The following is a 22,911-nucleotide window of genomic DNA, read 5'->3' on the forward strand; positions in this document are numbered from 1 at the left end:
TGTTTAAATTTAGTAGTGGAAGGCATGTTGAAAGACAGACTTATATTAAAATTTTATACTTTTCACCATCAAGTCACTAACAGTTATATAAAGTAAAAAGATTGAAAGCACTTAATTTGTAATATGCAGTATCTGTGGGGAGAGAAGGCTAACATTGCAGGTTGCTGTCAATATATAAGGCTGGATAACCTTGCATTGCCTGAACCATTAATCCTGCTTGCCTCTCCATGCATGGATTGACTTAAGTATTTGTGTGGCATTTTCTGTTTTTATTTCAGATTTCCAACAGCTGCAGTATACTATAAACAAATGATGTTCGCGTTTAAACCTGTTCCTTTCTTTGTCTGAATTAGTTTAGAACTATGGGTATACTTTAAAGGCTTCAATTAATATTTGTCGGTGCCTTTTCATGCGAGATGTCTTGTGTAAAGTCGGAGTCATGTTTGGAGTTGGCTTTGCCTCCCCTTTTATCTCTATGATAGTTGTGCTGGATCTGTTCCATTCTGCTAGCTACCTCTTTGTTAACTGTTAGCATCGTATAATTTTGTGTAGTTTTAGCAAACTAAGCTGGCTCAGTGTGAGCTGATTTGATTGCCAAGCTCTGATCCATCCCCACTTATTTTGCTTGACAATTTCCCTGGGGGGGGGGGGGAAACAATGCACCCTATTTCAATAAAATTTGTAAATCCAATGAGGCCATGGTCTTAGCTGGAATGATCAGAATGGTGGAAAAACAGAATTCTTTCCTCAAACCTGTACTATATGTGCTGGGATACATAAAGGTTCTGGTATTGTGGGGTTAGGGTTTAAAGATTGCAGCTCAATTCGTGTGATCAGGTCTCCTAGGTTTGATTTGAAGGTTGAAGTGAATGAGAACCTGAAGAGCTGCTTCCTGTTGTTGGAATGAGACTCTTCATCTTTTTCAAGGATACCTTGCAAAAGCACCGAAAACCAGCTGAAGACTGGGCAGCAATGTCTTTGTTCAGATTCAACCCCTCTTTAATATCCCTTGTATTTTTTGAGGAGTTAAATTTTGCCACTCTGCATGCAGAAAATTGCTCTGAATGTTCATTTTCACAGCAGGTGTCCTGAATTAACAAATTTACCCACGTGTACCCAGCTCCCATTTTAAAATACCTTCTATGTTCCCAAGGTTGTCCTGATCATTGATGTATTAATGTAGTAAACTGTGTTTGTGTTTGTATAGGCTGGGCCACCTGGTCCCCCAGGGCCTGGAATGCCGGGTCCTGGCCGAGGAAGGGGCAGGGGTCAAGGCACATGGGGCATGGGCCCCCCTGGAGGAGAGATGGCCTTCTCAGTCCCCAGCCACAAGTGTGGTTTGGTCATTGGTAGAGGTAGGTTGAACGTCTTTGCTTTGACCTTTATGGTGTTCTGTTATATTATGGGGTGACCTTGCTATTCATCGTTGGTATATTTAAATGTTTAGCCATGCATCATCAGCATTTTGAATGGGAGATAAAAATCAAACCAAAGAACTAAGTGTTCACTTGACTCTGCTCTTCCAGGGATATTAGTAGTCAACCACCTCCAACTTGTCAGTATGTGTGGCCTGGTGTTTTCCAGGAACTGTGTTGCTTCACTCTGAGGCTTCCAGTTTTCCTGGCTTCTTCCTGTTTGATGATCCTGAGTTCAGATTTAACTGCTGTGTATGCCCAGACTTTAAAGTGAATCGCATTTATGGATTAGTATCTCGCATTGAAATAGGAACAGTTGGGTTCTGTACTTGTTAGTGAGACTGAGGTGTACTGCTTAAACCTTGCAGGTGGGGAAAACGTGAAGGCAATCAACCAGCAGACCGGTGCTTTTGTGGAATTGCAGAGACAGCCCCCTCCCAATGGCGATCCGAACTTCAAACTGTTCACTATCCGTGGATCGCCCCAGCAGATTGATCATGCCAAGCAGCTCATTGAGGAAAAGATAGAGGTAACAGTTTTTTCCATCTGCAGGGTGGGTCATCACTTCCAAAGAGCTGACAGTAACCAGACCCTCAGTGTTAGCGGAAATCATGAGCTTCTTTAACAAATGGCATGCTCTATCTAAATCTGCATTTGCACATTTGGCAACTTCCACTATAGAAAGGGCGTTGAGGCTTTGGAGAGGGTGCAGAAGGGGATTACCAGGATGCTGCCTGGTTTAGAGGGCACATGCTATCATGAGGGGCTGGATAAACGTGGGTTGTTTTTCTGAAGCCTCAGAGGCTGGGGGGAGATCTGATAGAGGTTTACAAGATTGTGAGAGACTTTAGAGTGGGCAGGGATGATCTGTTTCCCAGAGCTGAAATGCCATACCAGGGCATGAATTGAAGATGCAAGGGGTAGGTTTAAGGGCAGTGTGAGGTGTATTTTTTTACTCAGTGGTGGATGCCTGGAATGTTCTGCCTGGTACGGTGGTAGAGGCAAATACTTTAGAGGCTTTTAGGAGATGTTTGGATAGGCACATGGATGTAAGGAAGATGAGGTATATGGACGTTGTGTAGGTAGGAGGGGATTAGTGTTTGGTGTTTTTGATTTGCTATTTAGCTGGTCTGGCACAACATTGTGGGCCGAATGGCCTGTCCTGTGCTGTACTGTTCTCTGTTCTAAGTTTCAGTGAGTGCATTCAGATGCTGTACTGGCTTCCCAGTCTCAGAATGCATAGAGCCTATAGGCAGCAGTTTGTAGTACAACAGAATAATGCATTATGCACAACTAGATAGCAACGAGCCATAAATTAATTTGCATGAAGGACACTGGTAACTTCCATACCCACACTGTGTTGTACCTCATCTGTGGAGTGCATAGAGCAGCACAGTACAATATGGGCCCTTTGACCTAGAATATTGTACTGATCTAAATAAACATACTCCACAATCAGTCTAAGCCTTCCCTCCTACACAACCTTCCTAACCTATTTTTCCAACATCTGTATGCATATGAGACTCTTGTATCAGCTTCCACACCTGCTAGTGTATTCCAGGGACTCACCACTCTGACGTCTCCACTGAACTTCCTTCCACTCATATTGAATACATGTTCTCTGATACTGGTTGTTCTGCTTTGGAAAAGAAAGCTAATGGCTCTTCACTCTATAACTCTTACCTTGTACCCTTCTATCAAGTCATCTCTCATCCTCCTTTGCTCCAAAGAGAAAAGCTCTAGCTTGATCAACTTTTCTTCCTTTGGAATGTTTGCTAATTCAGATAGTATTCTGGTATATCTCCATTGTACCCTTTCTAGAGCTTCCACTTCCTTCCTATAATGTGGCAACCGGAACTGAACGCAATAATCCCAGGTGTAGTCTAACTGGGGTTTTATGCAGCCATATAATTTTGTGGCTCTGAACTCAATTCTCTGCTAATTAAAGCCAGTACAGCATTTTCCTCCTTGGCCGTTCTACTGATGCAGAACCTTTGAGGGATCTATGGGCTTGGACTTCTGTTCCTCCACATTGCTACCTGCCATACTATCCACAATACTGCCAGCCTTCATGTAACACACCTTTTTACTCCCTCATCCAAGTCATTCATAAAAATCACAAAGAGCAGGGTTCTCAGAGCAGATCCCTATGCAGCACCAATAGTCAAAAATCTGTGTCATCTACTACCACTGTTTGCCTTCTGTGGACAAGCCAATTCCAAATCCATTCAGCCAAGTTTCCATGGGTCCCATGCCTCATGACTTTCTGGGTGATCCTTCCATGTGGAACCTTACCAAGCGCAGAACTTGTACTGTTTGCATTTCAGAAGCTATGCATGTTAATGCTTTGGCATGTGTGCTCTCGCCTGCTCCCCTTAGTCTCAACCGATTCTTAGAGCAAGGAACAACCTGATGTTTGGATGATTTAAACACTGGGTCAGATGGATTGAAAAGGCAGAGTGTTGGGACCAGAAGCGAGGGTTGGGCTGAGCCGGTTCTGTTCACTGTACTGTGGCATTTACTCCGTTCCATGCTGCGCTGAGGCTGTGGCCTGTTCCAGTTGCTGCAGGCTTCGTGTTTGGGGACTGAAACTTTTGTCCTAAATGCTAATTGCTATTTTTATTGTTTGCACACTTTTTTTCTTTCCTCTCTGCACCTGGGGTGCATGGCAGTATTTTTTTTAATGGGTTCTTTTGGGTTTCTTTGTTTTGTAACTGCCTGTAAGGGGATGAATCTCAAGGTTGTTCGATGTATATGTAATTTGCTAATAAATGTACTTTGAACTCTGAACTCTGTCATTGCTTCTCCCTATGTTTATCCCCACTCCTGCCTTATTACTGTTAGCTAAGAAGAGGATGGAGTATTCTTAAATTTTGTCCCAACCGCTTAATATCCATATAGAAATATACTAATTTGTTTCCCTTTCCAGGGTCCTTTATGTCCTGTTGGACCCCCAATGCCTGGTGGCCCTATGGGACCCTTCCAGCCTGGACCTTTCCCCCAAGGACCTCCAGGAGCTCCTCCGCCCCAGTAAGTAAATAAATACTTCATTGCATCAGTGCAGCTTTGCTCTACAGCCGTTGAATTCTGGTAGGCAATGAGCAAAATTATTTCAGTTTAATAACTTGTAATTCCAAGCTTTTACTCTCACTTGCCTGTCTCTAACCTTACGTAAATGATACTACTTCCTTACTAATGTAACTTGAAGCCTAATATACCCATCCACCAGTACTGGGTCAGTAACATTGATCAGAGGATGTCATTCATAGACAATGGGGAGCTTGCTCTTTCTTTGCTCGGTGTCACTGTGATGTAATAATGCCGAAGCAGAGTTGCTAGTGCTTACTTTGGAATGTTAAGTTGGATAAATCAGCATCTTTTAATGAAATAACACACGTAGTCAGGCTAGGAGTTGTCAGATCTCAGTGATTTTTCCAATCCCCACGTTCTTTTAGAAGTCCATGAATGAGTAAAACTTTGTTGCTTCATGGTTGCTTATTTTAAAGTGTAAACAAAGGAACTGAGGCAGAGCATATGAAACTAAGGCAAACAGAAAGGAAAAGAAGATACAAAGATGGTGTCTTTGCAAAACCTGGCACCTTTATACTTAAGAAAAAGGCCAATTCCTAAGATAAGAAGAAACCAATGAAAAGTTACACACAATCACGTGTGTCATATGCTAACACCTAGCCAATGAAAAATAAAAAGATGGTAAATGTTACATAAATGCTATACTGCTTTTCCACCAGTAGGTGGAGGCAAAACACAACATTGTGAAAAATGCATGTGTTTGTTAAAAATACAAGTTGTGTGTCAGTAAAAACTAATTTCTGATATTTAAAAAAACCCCGAGATTCCAACAGCGTTGTGTCATTTACTGGCATTCTCAGTGCAGGAGGAAAGTACGATTGCCCATCTGTTTTTATCCTCCCCACCCTCCCCCTTCCAAAATTGCTGCTGTTTGCTATTGTTGATAGCTGAAGCAGAAGCCTCAAGCATGAACATTGGAAGTGACGTGGGCTCCATTCCCTGCATACCTTACGTGGTGCGTTCTCCACTTCGGAGATTTTATCCCCCAGCTGTATCTCTGGCAGCGTACTTTGTGCTGGTGTGTATGCGTTGTGGACTAGTGAATGAACAAATTGACAAGTACCAGTTCAGAGGGGGTGTTAGGGCAGCGCAGTAGCATAGTGTTCAGCACTACGTTTTACAGTACAGGCAACCTGGGTTCAAATCCTACTGCTGCCTGTAAGTGCATTCTCCTCATGACTGCAAGGGTTTCCTCTGGGTGCTCAGGTTTCCTCCCATATACGGGTCTGGTAGGTTAATTGGTCATTGTGAATTGTCCCATGATGAGGCAAGGGTTAAATCAGGGGATTGCTGGGCAGTGTGGTTTGAAGGGCCAGAAGGGACTATTCTGCGCTTTGGCTCAATAAATTTTTTAAGAAAATGTCTAGTTGTATCAGGTGACAGAATCTTTAGGTCTCTGTTCTTTTCCTTTGTGTAGGTGTCTTCTGGCATCTATTGAAGTCATTGCATAGACAAAAGTGAATATACATGGGGGTTCTGTAATTGTTGTTATGAACTATCTAACTGGCATTCTTCCCTGACAGCCCTGCTGCTGGTGGCCCGCCTCCTCCGCACCAATATCCTCCTCAAGGTTGGGGAAACACGTACCAACAGTGGCAGCCGCCTGGACCTCATGACCCAAGTAATTATTTACGTTTTCTGGCTTTGTACGTGGGGTTTGAGCCAGTTTCAAAGAGCTCAGAAGCAGTTGTTCCAAACCCACAGATAACCCTTGCTGCAGGAACTGGCTGAGATATAAATGTAGCTGAGGCACTTGAATCTGAATTCCTTTTACAGTCTCACAACCCTCCAGCATCTGTTTTCTCGTGACCTTTTTGCAATCTTTTTTTCTTCATTTTTTTCGACTGTTATCAGCTGTTTTAACTGCTGAGTTCTGGAATTTCATCTGAAATCTCTTGCGTTCCTTAAGATCTACTCATCATTAACCAAATTTAATCTGATTCAATATTAAATTTCAGCTGAAGCTTTTCCTGTGCACAATTTTAAAATAGTTTACTCATCAAAGAAGTTGTACAACTACAAATTTATGTGTCTTATGAAGAATTTTTATTGGAATTTGATGATTAAACCTGTAATGATAATGTGCATTTTCTCACATTCATGAAATATGACACAAAATGCTATTTGGTCCATTTTCCTATTCTATTTCTTAGTTGTCATTGAGTATTGCTCATTTGTTCTTTGTGTGCTTGCAAGGTTTTCCTTTTCATGAATTTACCCAATTCCCTATTGTGTTTGAGTGTCTGGAATGTTGTCTGAATTGGTAGATTATAACTCTTTAGATTTCTTGTTGATTGCATTATGATAGGAAATCAAAATTCTTAATAGCAAATGTCGCTGTAGATCTCCTCACTTCTAATAGCATTTGGGATGTGGGGGCAGGTAGTTGACCTTAGGTGCCCATACTGCAGTAATCTATAGTGCTGCTGGTGGAATATAAAGTGACTGCTTAGTTCAGAGGCCAGAATTGTTGTTTATATTACTCTGTGAGATGTGGATGTTACTAATTGGTATTAATTGTCCATTCCCAATTGTCATTGTTTCAGCTATTACCATCAAGGATAAGGGATAAGTCATTCTGACTAAGGAGCTTTGACTTTAAATGCTATCTCAAACAGGAGAAAATCTGCAGATGCTGGAAATCCAAACCAACACTTACATAATGCTGGAGGAACTCAGCAGGTCAGACAGCATCTATGGAAAGGAGTTAACAGATGACATTGCGGGCTGAGACCCTTCTTCAGGACTGAAGTTCCTCCAGCATCTTGTGTGTGTTGCTTCAAATGTTGCCTTTTTTTCTTTCTATAGATGCAGTCTGACCTGAGTATTTCTCACATAGCTTTGTTTCTTTGTCTTTTCCCATTGGAAATGGGAATTTCCCATCCTGCCCATATGCGGTCTTGTACCTTCTGCAAAACCAACTCTTGTGCTTTTGGCCCCCTGACTCTTTCAATTGTGGATTGCATTTCTGTGGATGGGGTGAAGGCTTTGTTTTGAAAATTTGACCTGTATCATCTTGTGGAATATTAACAGTGTCTTTTGTGGTACAGGTAAAGCTCCTGGAGATCCAAATGCTGCTGCCTGGGCTGCCTATTACCAACAGTATTATCAGCAGCCTCCTGCACCTGTCCCACCCCAACAGCCAGCTGCTGCTCCACCAGGGCCAGGTAAGATGTGGATAGGCTGCACATTGTCTCCACTCCCTTGTAAATTTTAAGGGAAGCTGCAATGATGGTTGTTATCAAACCTTAATCTATCCTTAATTTTGAGTAATATAATTTTAAAATGAGTTGAAGGGAAAATAATTGTATTTTCCGGTGATAATTGTTAAATAAAACACACCTCTATAACAGGTGATGAACTTTTGGAAGCAGTACGCCTTGCACTCCTGGTAAACTTTTAGAAGAATACTGCACTAACACGGGTGTCAGCTTTAGACTAGATTGTCACAAGCAAACTTTTAAAGAGCAGAAGAAATGGACTACAACTTCTGCATTAAAGCAGGATAATTTCTCCAGAAAATTGCTGTGAGTGGAGGATAGCGACTTGCAATCAGTCATAATGCAGTCGTCAGGCTGGACTGCTGTGAAATGCCATTGCTGATGAATGCTTCCTTGTAAGACCTCTTTCTTAGACTTGAATTTCTGACTCCCTCCACAGCTTCTGTGTCAAATTACAGTTGATGTTTATTTAACTAGCTACCATTGAAACCTGGCAGGCAATTTGCATGGAGCAGGCTGCCACAGGTTACGATATGGTATTTAGCTGGCATCACTTCTGTTTACGTTGGTTGAGCAAGAGGTGTTGATTGGATGGAAGATGTCTTCCCAGTAGAATTGTGGTATCTTGTACATCTATTTGAGGAAGCGGATGCATGACTTTAATTAATCTTCTCTAAAATGAAGGGCCACAGACAGAATAACATTCTGCCCTGGGTTTCATGTTCCATTTTCAGATTTGAAGCTGCTGCCTTTTTGTGCTTATAAAAACACTACTGTTATCCTTTAATTATATTTAACTCCTTTTTAAACAGATCCAACACAGCAACCTCCAGTTCAAGGTCCCGGAGGTCAACCTGATTACACTAAAGCATGGGAAGAATATTATAAGAAACTAGGTGGGTATCTTTCATTTACTTTTGGAGGTTATTTCTCTATTAAACTCGGCTTGCTGTATTGAAGCCTTTCTTTCCATCTCTCATCCAGAATGCTTGCCTCTGTCATCACAAAGATAATTTTGTAGTGTTTTCCAAAACTCCATGTTAAGACTTCACACTTGATAAAGTATTTCTCCTCTGCCTTTTGGTCGCCTTAATTTAATGCTGAATACCTCAGATGGGGAGCATTGAGCCTGCACCGTGAGCTCATTGAGCCCACTTGGTTCCAATCTGTTCTTGTGAGGTGTGCTAGTCTATGCTACTTGTTGCGTGTACATCTGAGTAACCAGTAATACTGTGACGAACATTCCAGTTTTTCTGCAATACTGTCCACACTTTAGTGCAGCTACCCAATGGCAGATGGACCAAAGTGGCTTTCTCCATCTATCACTCTTCCCTCCTTTGGACAGCTTTAGCTAAAGTCTGAGTTTGATTTTGCAGGCCAGCAGAACCAGCCTGGCCAGCAGCCAGGTCCTCAACAGGATTACACAAAGGCATGGGAGGAGTACTATAAGAAACAAGGTAAGTACGCAGCCCTTGTCTTTCTTACTATACATAAAGGCCTTGAGAAACATTTTCTTGAATTTGTTGATGGTGTCTTTTACATAGGATTCAAAGAGCAGACAATGCCTTGGTTTATCTAAAGGTACTTTGTTGTCAATCGCAGAATAAAATTCCCCTTAGAGATGAGGTGTGTTGACTGAAAACTGGTCTCCTTTTCAGCCTCATGATATCAATATTCAGATCTGTGAGGCTATATTTTGAAGCTTCCAGTGTTCTCTATTTCAGCTGTAGAAGTAATGCTTCCATCCCAGTAGCACTTTGAACACTGTAAAAAGCATTTTAAAGCAGTTGATATCCAATGAAATATTACTGTTTAGTTGCTGCTATTGTAACAATCTGAATGTGGTAGCCAAATTATATGCACCAATATCTATCACTAATGAACATAATGTTTTGATGATTAATGTTGCTTGCGGGATTTATATTTCTGAGGATGTTGTTCATACCATAAGATACAGGAGCAGAATTTAGGCATTTCATCCCATCAAGTCTGGTCTGCCATTCAATCATGGCTGATTTATTTTCCTCTCATCCTCAGTGTCCTGCCTTCTCCCCATAGCCTTTGCCCTTAATCAAGAACCTATCTCCTTCTTTTAAATATACCCAATGACTTGTCCTCCACAGCCACCTGTGGCCATGAATTCCACAGATTCACTGCCCTAAGGCAAAAGAAATTACTCCTCGTCTCTGTTGCAAAGAGACACTCTTCTATTCTGAGGCAGTGCCATCATTGGAAGCATCCTCTCTCGGTCTCCTGTTTTTTTATATCTTGGGTGGATAAGAGGTGACTTGATACGAGGTGTACAAGATGATAAGAGGCTCAGATCAAGTGGCTAGCCAGAGACTCTTTCTCAGGGCTAATCCACGGGGATTAACTTTTAAGATGATCTTAGCAAAGTATATGGGGGTATGATGTTAGAGGTAAGCTCTATACAGAGTGGTGGGGGTGCGTAGAGCCAAGGGTGGTGGTAGAGGCATTAAAGACACTTTAATGACACCTAGATTAAAAAAAATGAAGGGTTATGTAGAAAGGAAGAGTTAAATTGATCTTAAAGTTAAGGTTGGCATAGCATCATAGGGTCAAAGGGTCTATACTGTCCTGTTTAAAAGAGATTCCTTAAAAAGAACTCAACTCAGCCAGACAGGCAAGTCTCTGGATGGCAGGCACTTTCAGCTCTTTCTTTGCCCTTGTGTAGTAGTAGGCAGCTGTCAAACCCAGGGGATCATGGGTTTGTGCCTCTGGTGGGCTGTGTCCTCTCCAGGGTGCAAGCCTGGGTAGGAAGATTTGAAGAACCGGCTGTTGCCCATGCAGCGGGTTCCCCCTCTCCACATCACTGATATAGTCCAGGGGCAGGGCAAGTGCCGATACAGTTTGGCACCAGTGTCGTCGTAGAGGTTGCCAGAGTAAAGTTGTAAACAACGTTAAACTGCCTTAGGGAACCCAGCTCTGGATTTCTTCCTCGGGGTTTACTCCTGAAGCCTTTCCCATGGGTGGGTATGGCCACAAGGCAATGGAGGTCTAAAATCAGAGTTTTCCTTCTCCAAGGTGGGCTGCCAAGGCTGATGAGCCCCACCTGCCTGAAGCAACTGTTTTTGAGGCACCAGTGGTCCGCCTTTGCCTCTTCTCTAGTCAGTAGAAACAAGTTCCGCCAGGCCTGGTAGCTAAGGAGCCAGGAGTTGGACTTGGTTGTCAGAGACTGTTAGTGATGCATGCCATTTGGAGCACTTTATAGGTAGTGGGAGCTTATCCCCACTACCACCCCAGCTATGCCAACCTTAGGAACCTTCCCTTGTGTAAAGTGTTATAATTTATTATTTGGGATGTACTGTGAATTCTGGTTTGGGACAATTCTTAACAAAAACGAAATCAAGAAAATAGCCGTGTTTTCTTTTATTTGGGATACTATGCTGCTTAATTGAGGAAGAAGCTGTTTCCAAACAGTTTCTAACTTGTGTGGCTGTTAAAACGCTATACCATGCTTAGAGTGATCAGCTTTTAATAGCATCAGTTGCATGTGTTTGTGTTCAAAAAGCAGTGGTTTTTATCACTGGTGGTTGGTAAGGAATAATCAGTAAGACAGTTCAGCACCGTTTTGTTCACTATGGTTTCAAGAATTCCAGCTTGGAAATGTCAGATACAGCAGGGAGTTAAAATGGAATGATTTTACTACTTCACGTTAGGAATTACAAAGTTATCAGCAATCATCTTGAATATTACAATGAAAGTGAAGATTTGGAGAATGCAGCTGTTGAAAGCATTGTATGAAGACAGTCCAGTATCTGCATTAGGTGTCTGTGCTGATTTTGTACATTTACAGTCAATCAAAACATGACAGATGAATTCCTCTATTGATAACTAATAAAGTTTTATAATTTATTCTGTATTTCAGTTAAATATACATTGTTACTCCGTAGTTTCATTTTTATGCCTTTTGACTATTTCCATGCAACTTCGACTAATTGGGTAGCTGCTTAATTGGGCCAAATTGTACTAGTCCTGAAGTGACCTAATTAACTGGAATCCATAGTTGCAGCATGACCAGGATGTGGCCACTTTATTAGGTATCTCCTCCTCTCTTGTATGTTTGCTCAGTGTGATCTGAAAACAACACAGATCGATTTTCATGAGAATGTACACAGTATATACAACCTAGAATTCTTACTCTTCACAAACACCCACGAAACAAGAAACCCCATAGAATGAATGATAGAAACATTAAAGACCCCCCCCCCCACTCCCCCGCCCCGCACAAGACTGGATGCAAGAGATGCCTGTTGTTTGTAGGGCAGGAAGATAATCAGAGGCTGGAAGTATAAAGCTGCATTCAGCTTGTGCGCTTCATTAATAAGAAAACGAAAGGCCATAAGATTTAAACTCTTCTGCAAACAGTGTACATCTCAATTGTTTTCCTTGGATGTATTTTAGAAACTACTTCAAAGGAGAATGATATTTATTTACTTCCGTTAATGCCCCTCCTCCCCTTCTTACCCCATCCCTGACATATTTAGCATCTCCCTCTGGTGCTTCCCCCCCCCCCCCCCCTTTCTTTCTCCCTAGGCCTCCTGTCCCACGATCCTTTCCCTTCTCCAGCTCTGTATCACTTTCGCCAATCACCTTTCCAGCTCTTATCCTCGCCCTACCCCCTCCGGTCTTCTCCCATCATTTCGCATTTCCCCCCCCCCCCCCACTACTTTCAAATCTCTTAGTATCTCTCCTTTCAGTTAGTCCTGACGAAGGGTCTCAGCCTGAAACGTCGACAGTGCTTCTTCCTGTAGATGTTGCCTGGCCTGCTGTGTTCCACCAGCATTTTGTGTGTGTTGTATGATATTTAGTGGCTACTTTATTTGGAACCTCCAGTATGTTTGTGGTCTTCTACAGTTGTAGCCCATCCACTTCTAGGTTTGATGTGTTGTACATTCAGAGCTGCTCTTCTGCATGACATTATTATAGTAACGAGTGGTTATTTGAGTTACCGTTGCCTTCCTGTCAGCTTGAATTAATCTGGCCATCCTCTTCTGACCCCTTATTAATAAGGTACTTCTGCCCACAGATCTGCGCACTGCTTTTTAAATTTTTTTAATATTTTGTGAAAACTCTAGATAGTGTTCTATCTAAAACTCTAGATAGAAATCTCAGAAAATCAACAGGTTATGAGATACTGAAACCATTCCGTTTGGCACCAACAGTCAAAGTTACTGAGGTCACGTTTTGTCCCCATTATGATGTCTGAACAGTAATTGAACCGATTGACTATATCTGCATGCTTTTATGCTTTGAGTTGCTGCCACATGATTAGATATTTGCGTTAATGTCTGCATGTGTGTAAGTGTACCTAATAAAGTGGCTGTTGAGTGTGCTGAGCTGTAGGGGAGGAATTGCTGTTTGTTCGGGGTTTATGCATATTGAAAGTTCCTGTCTCTTCCACAGCTCAGAGCGCCCAGGGGGCAGCGGCAGCAGCAGCAGCAGCAGCGGCCCCACAGCCTGGAGCCCAGCCGGATTACAGTGCAGCCTGGGCTGAGTACTACAGGCAGCAGGCAGCATACTATGGTCAACCGGGGGCACCACAACCTGCTCCCCAGCAACCACCCACACAGCAAGGGCAACCGGTACGTCCGCAACTCCCTCCTCCCTACAGGTTTTAGCTCTGTTCTTCTTGCAGCAGTGGTGCCTACTGGACATGGCTCTGCCTTCACTCAGTCATCACAGTACTGTGGCTACAACCAACTGAAACCGGCCTGTTAAGCTCAGTCTGGAACTCGGTGTCTCAGACCAGGCAATTCACGGTCAGTGGGGTGACCCACTTGCACACTTCCTCCTTTCTCTTGTTCCTGTTCTCTCCCCCTCAGCAACTTGCTACTCAGCAGAACCAATTCATGCAATCATTCCATCTTTGAATTAAGCACTGAAATGATTAATAGTGTAAATGGTTGAGGCTTTACTTTTCCAGCAATATGTGGCTACTTCATGTTGATGGCACTTCCCAGAAGCATTTCAGTAGTGCAAAATGGGCATTTCCTCTTGCTTTTAACCTTTTCTACACTTTCTCTTGCAATTGTTTCACCTTTTTTCTTTCTTTCTTCCAATCTCCCCCCTCTCTGGCATGCCCCACGTCCCCCCCTCGCGCGCCCCGCTCCCCCATCTCTCTCTCGCGCCCCACATTCCCCCCTCCTCCCCCCCCTCACATTTCTGTTTCTGTTTGGTTTATTGCTACTTTCTCCCAATTGTACAGTCATCAGCAGTTTATCCATACAATGTCTTCTATGTTCATTTATTACTTCAAAAATGGGATGTTACATGCTTCTAGAAAAGCAGTCACAATGATCCTACTGCCAGTGACTCCTGAACTGTCACTCCCAAAGACAGAAATCTTGTGATCTGTACTTGTACACCGCTTCTTTACTCCTCACCTTCGAAGGTTCAGTGAAGCAGCAGAATAAGACTGGTACGTGAGGTTGTTCACAGCAAGATATGCTACTTTCGGTTGGACACACAGACCTGTTGAAGATTTTCATTACCCGACACGTGAGGATGTGATTCATCAGTGACTGGAAGCCATCTCCGATTTCATATCTTTCCCGTCACATGTTTTGACCTCTGGTCAACGTGGAACTTACAAAGTCAGTTTGTGTGATGGATTGAAAATAGCAGAGAAATGCCTTTACTTTACAGGTTCTTTACATGGAGTTAAGTTGTAATCTCGGGCACTGACCGGCAGAGGCATCAGAACTTTCACCACAGAAGGTGGCTGCTTGGCCAATTTGTGCCAGTGCTTGCTCATTGAAGGGGCTACCTAGTTATCTCATTCTTCTCAATCCTGTATGTAGACTTCACCTGAAACAGACGCAGACTCTACATTATCACAAGAAAAGTGCCAGTTCCCGCTAAGAAGCCTTAAGTTTAATGCAGATAAAAGGCCCTCTGACATCAGGTTTATAAATAGTTGTAATTAGCTAGAAATTTGTCCATTTAGATCAGTGGCTTATGGTTAGATCTAAATTTTAACCATGAGCATTATTGAGATAAATCATGTTGAGCCTATAGAACAGAAATGGGCTTTGGGATCAGCCATTCCATACTAGTCTTGTATTTTAGCCCATCCATTGTAACCACTCTTCTCCCTTATGCTTACTTAGCTTAAATGCACCTGCTTTTGCCTTGCTCCTCCTGCAGAAGTGTTCTTTCTATTCTGCCGCTCTGGATTCCTTTGAATTCTCCTTGGGGTTAATTGTTGACTCTTAGGTTGCTAGCTCCTGCTTTTGGGCTTGGCAGCAGATGGATTCAACTGCACCTACTCTGTCACAACGTTTCATTATCTTGTGTCAGCCCACCCTGCGCCCCTTTGTTCGTTTGTCTTCCAGTGAAAAGAGCCGCTGTGTTCTATCTTTCTGATGGCTATAAACCTCCCCATTTTGGTGTTGCCTGTAAATCTTTGTTACACTTTCCTCACTACCTCTTTAGTAACATGGAGACTAAACCCATGCTCTGTGAGGGAAAAGTTCTACACATTTTATGTCTTGATTTTCATTCTGTAATTCTAGAAATCTGCCCTGATGCTTTGTTTTGCACTTTTTCTGCCTTGTTAACCTGCGTCTCTATCTGTGCACGCTTTGTATCCCCGTTTCCCTACTCCTTTTTGTACTTCTATCCCAGCAATATATGGCCTTCTTTTTCCTACCAAAATGTAATACCTCACACTTAACTATATTCAAATGAATCTGCCATAGGAATGCATCATCTGACAAGATGGATTCCCTATTGTATCATCCCACTAATTTCCACATTAAATATTTTCTCTCCCACAGACACAGTGAAGCAAACGGGGGACGATTGCAGTATCGTCGGGAAGAATATTCCTTTTAACAATGATGCAGACTGATGAAGATCCATAGGCTTAGGTTCCCTATCACTGTTTAAAGACGTTCATGTTGAGCCAGTGTAGGAGGTAGATTAAGCTCAGCTCCAACTTCAGATTCAGTCCGTCTACAGGAGAGAGAAAAAAAACAAAAAAATGGATGGGGGGGGGAAGTGAAAAATTCAGGATACTACTTTTTTGTTTTTATTTTAAATATAGATCACTCGGCTTTTAGTTGAAGATAGTTGAACATTCCAGACAATGTACTGTTGAAATCAAATCCATTACACTGAAAATGGCTGCTGGTCTGTTTTTTGCATCTTGTTGTCTGTTAAGGTTTAAAAGAAAAACAATGTAAGCTTGGTTTTTACTTTTTACCGCTCGTTTTACACTTCACAATAAATGATATTAAAACAGTGGCTCTTTACTATGATGCTTCTGCCTTGTCTCAAGCTCGTTGGTCTCTGTTCGTGGCACCGAAGATGCAGGCGTTCGGCAAGCAGGTCCCAATCTCACACGTATGGTTGCTTGTCTGCTGTTTGATTTGGGTTTGGGGTAGGGGTCTTGACTGCAGTTGCTTTCGGGACGGGAATAGGGGTAGTGGAAGTGCACAATTGACCTTTGAAATGCCGTGCCTAGGCAGGTTGTGTTCCTTTCTGTCACTACAGGGCTGGACAGTGACATCCTTCTGGGTTTAACCATGTTACTGGCTTTGAGAAGAGTAACACTAAATTTTTTTTGACTGACTGCATGTATGATTGGATCATACTAGCATTGAGTGGGCATGGAGCTGCAGTTGAATTGTTGACATTACCTCTGCGGAGGGCTGTTATACCTGAAACACAGGGTCTTCAATCACTGGCTATAAGGTGCTTGAGAATTGATGCAGAATGACTGGCATTTTGCTGAGTGACTTTGCTGTATGTCAGGTTGTCGTGCCAGGCCAGGAAATACATTTGTTGAGGTTTGTTTTCTCTGCTCTCTGCCTGAAGATGTGATCTCTCAGGCTTTATCCATTTGCAGGGTGTGTATACCAGCAAGGCTTGCACTTGTCTATCCTAGTTGTCCACAGAACCCTGCTTAATGGGCTGTTTCAGAGAATTGGAAAAGCTCTACAACACCTGGGGTACTGGAATCACATTGGCCAGGATGGCTGGATCAGACAGCAATTTTGATGAGATTTAATCTCCTTACATTCCTAACTTCCCTCCCCAGATTCTAGCACTCACTAGCAGTAATTTACTGTGAACATTCAGTCCACCAACCTGCATGTTCTTACTGTGGCAGGAAACCCATGGGATCAGAGTGCAAGCTCCACACAGACACGACTGGATGTCAGGTTATTGGAGCTGAGAGGCCATCACTTGCCCATCTGTCCTGGACTACCTTGTGTACGTGACCTTATTTTTTTTCGTCAAGATGCAGAGTGGAGTAGGCCCTCCCTGCCCTTCGAGTTGTGTCACCATGATTTAAACCGAGCCTAATCATGGGACAACTTACAATGATCAATTAACCTACTAACCAGTAGGCTTTGGGCTGTGGGAGGAAACAGGAGCACCCGGAGGAAACCCACGAGGTCACGGGGAGCACATACAAACTCCTTACAAGCAGTGATGGGAATTAAACCTGGGTCACTGGGACTAAAATATTGTTCTGTACTGTATCTTGTGGTATAGGTATAGGCTAGATTTGGGACACAGTGCATTTCCTATAATTAATCAGGCTGAAATCCCTAGGAGATTGATTTCTTTTCCAACCAGTGTTAATGTGTTTACTGCAGACAGCAAAATGCAGATTTAACCCTGGTATTGATCGTCATTTCAGGCTTGGTTGCTCTTAATGCTGTTCTTCAGTCAAACTGACGTGACAGTGGCCATCATTTTATGCAGAGTTTTGCCAGTAGGTGGCGCTCTTTTTGCTGTGATGTGTGGAATTTTAATACTGTTCTGCCACCTGTTGATCGAACTCAAAAGTGGCCATTCATCCTCAAAACTTCGGCCATTCAATTCAGTTCTGGCTGACCTTGATTGAATTATATAATTTGGTCCAGGAAATAAACTCGTAATTTTTATAGTATCCTTCACAAGCTCATGTTGCCCCTGCTCATGGTGTTCCACATCCTGTGTATAAAGTATCAGTCAGCATTTTAAAAGGACAATGTTGATTAATTGGTTGTATTTACAGTGTTTTAATTTACAATGTTTGAATTGGTGCTAGTGCTAAAAGGAAAAATTGCCTCTTCCCATTAGTTACAATAACTACCCCACTGCCATCAGGCTCTTGAACAAAGGTGATAACTACACTCAATTGCCCATCCATTGAGATGTTCCCACAACCGATGATCTCACTTTAAGGACTCTATCTTGTTGTTTCATGTTCCTGTTATTTATTTATATTTGCATTTGCACAGTTTGTGGACATTTCTGCACTCTGGCTGATCTGTCATGGATTTGGTTACAGATACCGTTCTATAGATTTGCTGAGTATGCCCACAGGAGAATGAATGTATGATGACATGTATGTAAACATTTACTTTGAACATTGAGATCAATCAAGAATAGTGCATCATGGAGTTGGGACATTTTGGGGTTGGGAAGAGAGGGCATTTGCACAAGTGTGTAAAAGGGCATGGGAGGGGGTTAACAAGAGCAGAGACAGCTTATTCTTGGTGACTAGCAGACCAGTGACCAGAAAGCTTACTCCTGTGTTCTTCAATCCCTCTTGGAACACCCAACACAAAATGGAAACCAGCCGCCGGGCCCCTCAAGCCTGCCCCATCATTGAAAATGATCATGGCTGATCTGTGCTGGCCTCAACTTCAAAATACGAACTGAAGTGCAATCACTGTTTTAGGGAGCAATGAACCAGTTTGTAATTGGCAATTTCTTTCAACTTGTTTAATGTCATTAACAGTACACAAATGTAAAAAGAATGAAATAATTGTTACTTTGCATACAATGCAGCACAACAATCAATAAACAATAATAAAAATAAGAATACATAAGGTATACATAGATTATTTGTATATCCATAAGGCATAGGAGTGGCTGACTATAAGGTATACTGTAAAAGGAAATGGAAGTAGTTTTGGAGGGTGAGGGGGTGGGTTCCACATATTGACTGGGTCATCTGGTTTTAAAAATATTGAGAGAGCAGTAAGTACTAGAAGGAATGAAGGGGTAATTCCCCTGCTCTGTGAGATGGTACCTTTGGACAAAGAAGACCCACTAAAAAACAGAAAGAGCTGCAGTTTAAAAATCAATCAAAAGGAGGCATTAGTGCAGTACCTTAAAGACCATAAGATATAGAAGCACAATTAGGCCAGCTCTGTCATTTCATCATGGGTATATTTACCATTTTCCTGGTTAACCCCATTCTCCTGCCTGTTCCCCATAAACCTTTCACACCCTGACTAATCAAGAACCCATGAACCTCTGCCTTAAGTGCACTCTGAGACCTGGCCTGCAGAGCTGCTGCCTGTGACAAAGAATTCCACAGATTTACCACCCCCGGCTAAAGAAAGTCCTCATCTCCGTTCTAAATGGATGGCCCTCTATATTGAGACTCTGCCATCTGGTCCTAGACTGCCTCATCAAAGGAACCATCCTCTTCACATCCATTGTATCTAGGCCTTTCAATGATTGATAGGCATCAATCAGATTCCCCTCATCTAAACTGGGTGAGAATGGGCCCAGAGCCATCAAACACTCCTCGTGCATACGTTAACCCTTTACTTCCTGGAATCGTTATGAACGGCCTCTGAAGCCGCGACAGTTTCAGCACATCCATTTTTGAATAAGCGGCCCCAAAATTCCTCTCAATACTTCCAAGTGAGGCCTCACCAATTAATGCCTTATACAGAATTAGCATTATATCCTTGCTTTTAGATTCTAGTCCTAGTGAAATTAATGCTAACATTGCATTTTCCTTCCTCACCACTGATTCAACCTATAAATTAACCTTTATTGTATTCTGCATGAAGACTTCCAAATCCTTTTGCAGCTCGGATATCTGAATTTTCTGTTTTAAAAATAATCTATGCTTTTATTCCTTCTATTGAAGTGCATGACCATACACTTCCTGACACTTCATTCCATCTGCCACCTCTGATCATTCTCTTAATCTAGGTATTGCAGCCTCTCTGCTCTCAAAACTACCTGTCCCTCACCCATCTTCATATTGTCTGCAAAATTAGCCACAAATTCATCAATTTCATCATCCAACTAGTTGACATACAGCACAAAAGAAAAGTAGTGCCAACATAGACCCCTGTGAAATACCACTTGTCACCAGCAGTCAATCCGAAAAGGATCCCTTTATTCCCAGTCTGCCTCCTGCTGATCAGCAATGCTCTGTCCGTGCTATTATCTTTCCTGTAATACCCTTGGCTCTTGACTTGTTTAGCAGTCTCACGTATGGCACCTCATCAAATGCCTTCTGAAAATCCAATTGCACAACGTTCACCAATTCTATGTTTTTAGAACATGGAAAACCTACAGCACAGAACAGGCCCTTTGGCCTAAAATGCTGTGCCAAACAATTACTTTAGAAATTACCTAAGGTTGCCCATACCCATAGCTCCATGTACCTATCTAGGATGCTCTTAAAAAAACCCTATCGAATCTGCCTCCACCACAGTCGTCGGCAGACCATTCCACGCACTCACCACTTTCTGCGTTTTTAAAAAAAACACCATCTCCTTTATACCTGCTTCCAAGCAGCTTAAAATTGTGACCTATTCTGTTAGCCATTTCAGACCTGGGAAAAAGCCTCTGACTATCCACACGATCAATGCCTCTCATCATCTTAAGGATTTTGTTACGTGCCTCCAAGCACTCTGAAACCACATCCTTAACAATCTACTTCAACATCTTATCAACCACTGGGTCAGGATAACTGGCCAATCATCTTTCTTCTGCCTCCCTCCCTTCTTGAAGAGTGGAGTGGCATTTGAAATTTCTGAACCATGCCAGACTATTGATTCTTAAAATATCATTCAAAATGCCTCCCCAATCACGTCAGCTACCCCTTTTTGAATCCACGTGGCTTGTCTACCTTCAGACCTTTCAGTTTCCAAAGCACCATCTCCCTAGTAACAGCAACTGTGCTCACTTCTGCCCCTTGGTACTCACAACTTTCAGCATACTACTAGTGCCTTCCACAGTAAAGACTGATGCAAAATACTTATTCAATTTGTCTGCCCTTATCCCTATTACTACCTTTCCACTAAAATTTTTCAGTGGTCCAATATCCTTATCTTTTATATATCTGAAAAAACGTTCGGTGTCGTTGTTTTCTTCTATTTGCTAGCTTACTTTCATATTTCATCCGTTCCTCCCTTAGGGGTGTAACCCTCTCACTGGGGCTTATACACCAACTTGGGTCGTTAGCTAACTCTGCTAAAAACCACAAGACTCAACAGTGTGAGAAAGCAGTCTTTCAAAAACCATATACATCTCGGGCTGGTGTGATTTGGGGTTCAACCAAACAGGGATGTTAGGATGTTCCAGTTAAGGAACATGGGTTGTAGCAAATGCCCAGAAGTGACAGATTGTACACCAGCATATAACTATAGAGAAAGTATATTTACCAAATTTTCAATTTTAGCAAACAATTACAGAAGAAGAGGTCCATTACAGTTGAACCAGTTCAATATGCACATAAAGGTTTGAGCTCATTCTGGAGGAGTCGGGGGTGTATCTCTTCACTTGCACGCTGGACCCACATTTTGTGAAAGCATCTGCCATATTCCAAACTTCCCTCGAAGACCATCTAGATTATACTGGCTGTCTCAGAAGTATTGACCCTTCCTCCCAGGAGTCATTCATCTATACAGAACACTTCTTGCAATGGGGACAACAGCATTCTATGGTTCTTCCCTTGTGCTGCGCTACTCAGCTTCCGCCAAAAGACGCTGACCCAAACTGCTGTCCTTCAGAAAACTTCCCCACAGCGCTCTCACATCCCACCATCCTGACTGGCTGACACACATTCCCAAGTTGGACTTTGTGGCTCCTTATCTTTAGCCGAAGTCAGAACACTATTTCCAGCAGATCACACTGCTTTTACAGAAAACTGCTAAAATAGAATACTGCTCAGCTTAGTAGTAGAAATCTTAACCAGGGCATTACATGGTTTTTTAATTGTCTTCTGTTGGTTTTGAAACATTCCTCGTACCTCTAACTTCCCACAAATTTTTGCTCTATTATATGCCCTCTCTTGCTTTTATGTTGACTTTGACTTTCCTTGTCAGCCACAGATGCACCATCCCGCCTTTTATAATACTTCCTCTTTGGGATGTATCTATATTGCCTGCACCTTCCGAATTGCTCCCAGAAACTCCAGCCATTGCTGCTCTGCTGCCATCCCTGTCAGTGTCTCTTTTCAATCAACTTTGGCCAGCTCCTCTCTCATGCCTCTGTAATTCCCTTCTCTCTACTGCAGTACTGATACGTCTGACTTTAGCTCCTCCCTCTCAAATCTGCTATATTATGGTCAGTGTTACCTAAGGGCTCCATTACATTAAGCTCCTTAATCATATCCAGAATTACTGATCCCTTATTTGGCTCAACCACAAGCTGCTCCAAAAACCCATCTCAGATGCATTCTGCAAATCCTTTCTCTTGAGCTGCAGCATAAGCTTGATTTTCCCAATCTATCTGCATATTGAACCCCTCCCCCCAACTTTTTGACATGCTTTTTCTATCTCACGCTGTGATTCTTAGGTCTTACCCTACTTTTCAGAGGACTGTAAATAACTTCCATCAAGGTTATTTTTTCCTCTTGCAGTTTCTTAACTCTACACACAAGGGTTCTATATTTTCCAATCCTACGTCACCTCTTTCTAAGGGTTTCATTTAATTTTGTTTACCAGCAGAGCCACTCCTCCTCAGCCTACCTGCCTGTCCTTTTTGTTTATCCATAGATATCAAGCTCCTAACTGCAATCACCTCTCAGCTCTGCCTGAACAGTTGGGAATGCTAACTTATGATTTTATATTTTTTCATCTCAAATTGGAGAAGCTTTACTGCACAGTAACTAATAACAGGGCTGTAAAGCAGAATTTTATTGACCAAGCAATTATTTCATAACACTTCATAGAAGTTTATAAGCTTACAGGGCACATCTTGATCAAATGTATGTAATCCCAGCAAAATCAAGCAATAAAAGACTTGAACTTAGGTAACTCTTTGAATCCTCTTAACTGCGGAGGGAATTCCCCGCCCTCATCTACCCTGGTACTGGTGCCCCATTCCACTCCTGGCGAATGTCAAGAAGGCACTGGGGGAGCTGAGCACCATGACTAGCAGTCACAAGACTGTGCCCTGATGCC

General features: G+C 42.5%; 1 protein-coding gene across 3 annotated transcripts in view; it reads left to right on the top strand.

The window, feature by feature from the left end:
• Positions 1 to 22,911, top strand: part of LOC132406525 (far upstream element-binding protein 2-like) — an 80,164-nt gene that overhangs the window by 37,066 nt on the left and 20,187 nt on the right. For 2 of the 3 annotated variants that reach the window (XM_059992315.1, XM_059992318.1), the window contains exons 13-20: positions 1,208 to 1,355; positions 1,784 to 1,944; positions 4,345 to 4,445; positions 6,029 to 6,126; positions 7,556 to 7,672; positions 8,539 to 8,622; positions 9,103 to 9,183; positions 13,154 to 13,332. In XM_059992315.1, the coding sequence (XP_059848298.1) occupies positions 1,208 to 1,355; positions 1,784 to 1,944; positions 4,345 to 4,445; positions 6,029 to 6,126; positions 7,556 to 7,672; positions 8,539 to 8,622; positions 9,103 to 9,183; positions 13,154 to 13,332 (969 nt within the window). Of the gene's footprint in view, positions 1 to 1,207; positions 1,356 to 1,783; positions 1,945 to 4,344; positions 4,446 to 6,028; positions 6,127 to 7,555; positions 7,673 to 8,538; positions 8,623 to 9,102; positions 9,184 to 13,153; positions 13,333 to 15,528; positions 15,998 to 22,911 lie in introns of those variants that run through there. The other variant, XM_059992317.1, reaches the window with a different exon arrangement.

This window comes from Hypanus sabinus, chromosome 16 (genome assembly GCF_030144855.1).
Source record: "Hypanus sabinus isolate sHypSab1 chromosome 16, sHypSab1.hap1, whole genome shotgun sequence".
Classification (NCBI taxonomy): domain Eukaryota; kingdom Metazoa; phylum Chordata; class Chondrichthyes; order Myliobatiformes; family Dasyatidae; genus Hypanus; species Hypanus sabinus.